The following is a 6900-nucleotide window of genomic DNA, read 5'->3' as shown; positions in this document are numbered from 1 at the left end:
ACAGTGTAATTAACCTTTTTCAGTGTGATTTGAGTTGATTTTTACAGTGTTATTTTGATTGTAATTACAGTGTAGTTCATCCCAGCATTACTGACCTTTAAGTGTAATTTACCCATTAATTCGAGTGTATTTTAGTGGTTTTAGAGTGTAATTTTGAATGTAGTTATAGTGTAATTTATTCCAACATTACAGTGTAGTGTACCCAATAATTCCAGTGTGGTTTGTTATAGGATTTTGGGTGGTTTTTGTCAGTGTATTTTAGCTTGCTTTTGCACGGTAATTTTTTTAAAATTCTCAATGTAATTAAGTCTAGTTTGCTCAGTAATATCATTGGTTCCTATGTATATTTTAGCTAGTTTTCAATGTTCTTTGCTTGGTTCAGTACTGTAGGGCTTTTTGAATGCTTTAGCTCACTTTAATCTTCGCCATTTTTGTACTGTATTTTGTATGGTTCAGTTTTTGTAATTGTCATCAGTTATGATATAGTGTTTTTTTACCTTTGTATTGGATGGCTTTCTCCGTTATTTAACTTGTTTACCCCCCGACCCGGGTCTGATGTTTACCCCTGACCCGTTTAGGCGTTCTTTTTTGCTTTCTGTTGATTTTCCTGCTCATACAGGTGTAATGTGTTGATTGGTTAGGAAATTTGTCTGTTTTCGAATTGAAAAACAGTCAAATGTCAAATAGACAGTCCCACTAAATGTTGGCCACTGCTACGCGTAAGTCGGATGATGGACATGATTTTAAACCGCCTTGGCGACCGTTCGATGAAAGTTAGCGCGCCCGTCCGATCTGTGACAGCGGGAGTACGTGCACACTTCCTTCAGCAGCGCAACACCCATCGTCTTTCTCCTCTTTGTCTTGCATCCTCCACGCCCATCAATCCACACAACGTCTCTCTCTGCAGCCAACAAAGTTCATGCTTCACCTACCGTGGCACCTGCTCCGGCGACCTCGCAGCACCGGCGTCGCCGTTGAGCGCTCCAATACAACACTGAGTGCTGTATCACAACTCCGAGAGTCCGCAGTGACCACTGCATGGCAGCACCGGGAGCCGCCGCCGCTGCTCTATGGCAGCACGCCAGCACCGAGCGTGGCTGAGCTTCAAAGCAACACCGACGACATCCGGCGATGCTCCATTGAAGCTCCATGACAGCACCGCACGGCACGGCAAAGCTCCAATGCAACACTAACGGGCATCCGGCGAAGCTCCATGGCAGCACCACACGACGATGAGGGCTTCATTGCAGCACCAGTGGCCGGGGAGGAGGAGTTCTGCAGCACCGGCGGCGATGACTTCAATGCAGCACCGTCGGGCGGCGACGAGGGCTTCATCGCAGAACCGACGACCCGGCAGCGTCACGCCCCACCCGGCATGCAGCACTACCGAGTGGGTTCCAGGCTGGCAGCACGGCGAAAGTTGCAACGCAGCACGTCAGACACTCCGCCTCTGCGGCACCGGCGACACTCTACAGCACCGGCCGGCAGCGCCCCCGCTGCATTGAAGTGGTTGGTCCTTCGCGGCACCACGCCGACTCTGTCATGAAGCATCCAGCGCCGACGGTCGGTTCGCCACAAAACACCATCCGGCTTGCCGGTCGGGTCGCCACAAAACAGCAGCTCCCGTAAAAAAGCACCGGTGGGTGAACCTCCTTTACACGGCTCGTGGATTCCCTGCAGCATGAAGCACCAGCCAGGGGCGGTGGTTGGACGGGCCGGAGGAGCACCAGCTCATGGAAGGAGAGACGCTTGGGGATAAAGGAGAGAGAGAGAAAGGGGGAGCTCGCGGATGGGATCGAGCGCGAGGATGGGAGGCTGAGAAGATGAGGAAGGGAAAGGTAAGCGGTGTTCTGGTCCCGCTGGAACACATGGCACAAGATGAAGGCGACTTACAGGAGTGAGAAATCAATCAGTTGAAAATCCATCTTAACGAATCAGCAGTGCTCCTGACATGTTTTCTGGAAAAAATATATATGAAATAACACCAATTTCTCATCTCTGAATGAATGGTTTTAAAACAAGCATTTATTATTTACATTGCTGCATGCTCGTTGGCACTTTCCAACTTCCGCAAACAGGGACTACCAGACACGAGGGAACGGTCACGTATACACTGCTGGGCACCCCTCAACAAATATACCTTTAGCAGTGGGGCAAGAAGCCAGGGGACATCCATCCAAGTCATTGCCCCACCAGTTCAAACTGATGTTCTCCAAGCCTAGGCACAGATAAATTAGCACGGCCATGAATGCCAAACCAGCATCTAGTGCACCTGAAAGCAGATAATTGTGTCGCTCCCACCAATCACGTCGGTATCTATAGACCACATAGCCTGACAAAAACCCAACAAATATCCATGTGATGTAGTTGACTGCAGTGGCGGGTGGCATCTGGCCGGTGGAACCAATCAACACGGGCATGTTGATGAGCAAGATCCAGTTCTGGCCTGAGAATGCCTTGTGTGCAAACCAGACGAGGAGTGGGGCAATGGCTCCCCCCAAGAAGAACCAGTTCACCGCCGAGTAAGTTCCCAAGTCCCCGAATATTCTGCGTGGGCTAATAAGACCCCATATGACTGATGCGTCGTAGAACACATGATCGGCAGGGCAGGTCCAAGGGCTGCCTGCTGGGAGGAGCTCGGTGTCGCAGATGTTGGGGATTGAGTCCAGGAGCCACCATGCTGTTCCAAGGTACACAAATGCCGCAATCAGAGTTCCCACCACCTGCCATGCATGTTTCAACAAGTTGCTTAGTTTTTTTTTTTTTTTTTGAAACAAGAAACAAGAGAAGCTGCTTAGTGACACAATATGTACAACAGGGGTACTTGTGCAGTAGAAATGACAGAATTTGTTTGAGTAAAAGGTTAATTACCTGAGCCATGAACATGGTCCTTGGGGGAATCTTCATGTAGTGGCCCAACTTAAAATCTTGCAGAAACGTCAGAGCTTGGCTCATGCTGATGTAGCCATATACCTTGAAGCACATATTTGCCACCGGTCGTCCAGGGTACAAGTACCCCATGATGTACTCTGTGATGATGTTCAATCCTGGAGTCTGCATATATATAGAAGGAAAGAATTAAAAACAGTGAACTGGTAGTTGTATGGCATGATGTGCAACTTGTCAGATTGCGTACCTGGTTCGTAGTTGCTGTGATAATTCCAGCTGGGAGGGTAAAGAAAAAGGCTATGGCACATGCAAGCAGCACACCCCACCAGGGCAGCTGGAGTTGCTCGATGTGGTATTCACAAGCAAATACGGTGACGGCAATGTTAACAATAAGCATGCACATGAACCACCACTCAGGGACCTGCTTATATCTCCTCATAAGCTTTGTGTGTACATCCACCCTCTTCTCTTGGAAAGCCGATTTACTTAACTGCCAAATTTCACTGCGCACAAATAAAGCACCATGATTCTTAGCTGTTGCAGTACGTTGTACGGAGTACAATTCTGCGAAACTGACGGACAGTTGTTTTGCAGAGATTTAATTACCTTCCATGGAAGAGGAGGACATGGACGATCGTTGCGGTAAGGGATGCAAAACGGACACCATACGTGACAGCAAAGAAAGTGCTGAGGTACAGAGGACCATTCTTCTCGTAGGCCTTGGTGTCAAAATGGAACTGGGAGTCCACGATGCTCCTGATGTTGTACTTGTGCCCGGACTCAGTGAAGAGCCCATGAGAGAAGATGGGAAAGTTCCGAGCCTTGTACAAGTTGAACCAGTACGCGATGGGCATGATCACGTACATGATGATGAAGAATCCTGCGGCGACGTTGGCGGTGGCGAACCAGGGGCTGGCGAGGGGGCTCCCGAGGTAAGAGGAGACAGAGGCCCAGTCGAGGCCGATGGAGCCGATGCCGAGGCCGTGGAGGCCCGAGCCGAGCTGCTGGGCCAACACGGAGTTGGGGAAGACCCAGCAGATCCAGGAGAGGGAGGTGGGCATCTGGAACAGGTAGCCGGGGAAGATGTAGTAGACGAAGCTGCAGACGAAGGCCACCAGGAAGAACTGGCTGCGCGTGAAGCCGCCTTTGCTCCGCACCTCCTTCTCGTGGAGCGCCCTGCTCGGAATTCCCAGGGGTCATTTCAGAGAATGATTCCAATCCGAATGTCCAAGTCCGTTCTAGTTTAGAATATACTTCCTCCGTCCCCAAATATATGTTTTTTTAGAGAATTTAACAAGTGAGAGCAAAATAAATAAATTTATACTCTAAAATATGTCTACATACATCAGTATGTTGTTGTCCATTTCAAATGTCTAAAAAGACTTCGCTTACTGCTCAGTTTTTTGCCGCATGCATCGATTGATGCAGAGGCCCGAGGTAATCCTCCTTTTTCAAAAAAAAGAGCGTCTTTCGACCTTAAAACTTTGTTACGTTTTTATTTAATAATATGGCTACATGCATCGATTGATGCAGAGACCGGGGGTCATCCTTCTTTTCCAAAAAGAAAATGCCTAAAAAGACTTATATTTAGAAACTGAGGGATAGATAATACAAAGCCTATTTTGTTGCCATGCTCACGAAAAGAAAACTGGTTGACAGCAATTTTACGCTCTCTGAATCTTCGGTAGTTTTTTCAGCATGCTTGAACTGATCTTCAGCTTACTCTTGTTGTGCCTGTTAATTAGCTCGCCGTCTTTCCTTGAGAGACAAATGGAATGAAATTTCTCTTCAGTTTTGTACTCCCTCTGTAAAGAAATATAAAAACGTTTAGATCACTAAAGTAGTGATTTAAACACTTTTATATTTCTTTACAGAGGGAGTACATTGCTATCTTACTGAAGAGAAAGACATCTGTGCATGATCATTTCTCTCCTACCATCCTGCGGCGCATGTCGATTAGCTCAGTGTCTTTCTCCTTGGGACTGACACAGGAGATGAAATTCCTCTCATATTTTGTTTGTACTACATCTTTATGTTGCTGAATGGATCAAAGGAAGATATCAATGTTACATGATCATTAGCCGTCTCATCAGCCAGCAAGTTCTTTCAGCGTTCAAATGTGGGAGTTGGTTGCCTCTATGGAGGGCTGTTATTCTACATTCTACTGCCATTGAGAGATTAAAACTGGTTGGATATAACTGAAGCCAGCTGCTGGGAAGGCTGCAGATCCAGCTTGGTCAATCGATATGGTTTCTTTTCATCGATTTTGTTTTCGTCATTTCTTCGGATTCTTCTCGAGGGCCCTGTCGTTATGAGTGCACCTCGTATCTTTTCATTGAATTCATTTTGTTAACGGGAGGCAGACGAAACTACATTTTCGCCCTTGATTTCATGATATGGGTTGGCAGAGCTTGCAAAAAAAAAACAAGGTTGTTTGCAAATTAAATCCAGTTGTCAGCTTGGTCAAACGAACTTGATCTCACTATCTCTGATATTTTTTTGTGTTGGCTGCTGGTTTGGTCATGTCATTACCAGTGCTCCTCATTTCTTTTCATCAATTTCTTTTTCTTAATTAGAGGCAGACCAGCCAACAATTTTTTGTGGCCCTTGATTTCACGATGATCTGGTTGTTGCAAGCCAATGCCAGATCTGACGTGTCATGATCCATGACAGTTAGCTAAGTGATTAAGTGATTAAGATGTGTAATGCAACAATGTTTTAAATAGCGGGCTATGGCATATAACGGCAACCCTTAAAAACAGCTATAGCTGGGCTATAGCGGCAAATTATACATGTAATTATTTAGCGGCAACATGGTCAAACAGCTATAGCTGGCTATTTGAAACTATGAATGCAAGTAGTAATAAGTAATGAGGTAGTGGTTGTAAGCAACTATACTATACTAATCATGTTGCTTGCCGGAGAGAGATGGGAAGAAGCATGTGTATATATGTACCTGAAGAGTGAGACCTGCACGAGGTTGGACGGCCACCACATGGCCGCCGGCTCCACCAGGTACCGCCGGAACATCCCCGCCCACCCGAACCCGAGCACCTGGGTGGTGAGCACCACGAGGAGCGAGACAAAGAAGGTGAGGTTCTTGCCGTAGAAGACGCGGACGGCGGTGACGACGTAGATGGCGTAGACGGTGCCGGCGCCGGCGTTGGCGAAGATGGTGATGAGCACGTGCTCCTTCACGTTGAACGGCCCCGGGTTGAGCGTGAACTCGTACGGCCTGCCGCGGAAGAAGGCGCGCTCGGGGAGCGCCGCGGCCATGAGGCGGCCGAGCGGCACCACGGCGATCTGGGTCGAGATGGCGGTGATGGTGAGCGGCTCCTTGCGGTACCAGAAGAACTGGTTGAGGAAGGAGAGCACGGCGCAGGACGCCATGCCGAGGACCCACATCCTGAAGGTGAGCACGGGCGTGTCCGGGTCGTCGCCCACGGGCACCGTCAGCGCCACCTGCTCGATCGGCGAGTTCTCCTCCTCCTCCTCATCGGGCGACGTCGACGGCACTGGATGGAGAGGACAGCTTGCTCAGCGCCTCAGCCCCTCAATTCCCAACGCCGCCAGCCAGCGCTGCTCATCCTCTCCATAAGGCAGCGCAGCGCAGCGCAAGTACGGAAATCCCAAAGATTAAGCGCCTCAGTTGGTAGGTGCGGTCCTTTTCTTTTTTGGAAAGAATGAGCGATCTTAGCGTGTTTTTCCTTTTATTACCAGATCTCAGTGTAGGTGATTAAAAGAAACCAGATCCCAGCGTGCTTTTTTTCCTTTTTTGAGCGGTTGATCCCAGCGAGTACGTACTTTGGGGGGAGCGCCTATACGGCGCAGCATGCGCCAGGGTGCGGACGCGCGCGCACCCGCCGCTGTACCCGCGCGCTCATTTTGGACCGGCCCATGAACGGCACCGGGAAGCATCCGCGCGCCCCTTTTTTTTCTCTTGTATTGTTTTTTTCTCTTTATAGTAAATAATACCGAGTTACTCAAAAAAAAGGTGAATAATTCCAAATT

At 48.5% G+C, this 6900-nt stretch overlaps 1 protein-coding gene across 1 annotated transcript; it reads right to left on the bottom strand.

Annotated features, from left to right (window-relative positions):
* Window positions 1-2102: 2102 nt before the first annotated feature.
* Window positions 2103-6399, bottom strand: LOC119321882 (oligopeptide transporter 7-like). The gene is made up of 5 exons (XM_037595399.1): window positions 5846-6399; window positions 3496-4065; window positions 3137-3392; window positions 2872-3054; window positions 2103-2723 (listed from the first exon to the last, which is right to left on the bottom strand). The coding sequence occupies exons 1-5, from the start codon at window positions 6292-6294 to the stop codon at window positions 2103-2105; spliced, it is 2079 nt and encodes a 692-aa protein (XP_037451296.1). The 5' UTR covers window positions 6295-6399.
* Window positions 6400-6900: the final 501 nt, after the last annotated feature.

This window comes from Triticum dicoccoides, chromosome 6B (genome assembly GCF_002162155.2).
Source record: "Triticum dicoccoides isolate Atlit2015 ecotype Zavitan chromosome 6B, WEW_v2.0, whole genome shotgun sequence".
Taxonomy (NCBI): domain Eukaryota; kingdom Viridiplantae; phylum Streptophyta; class Magnoliopsida; order Poales; family Poaceae; genus Triticum; species Triticum dicoccoides.
Note: the sequence above shows the minus strand (reverse complement) of the source record. Positions and strands in the feature narration are given on the sequence as shown.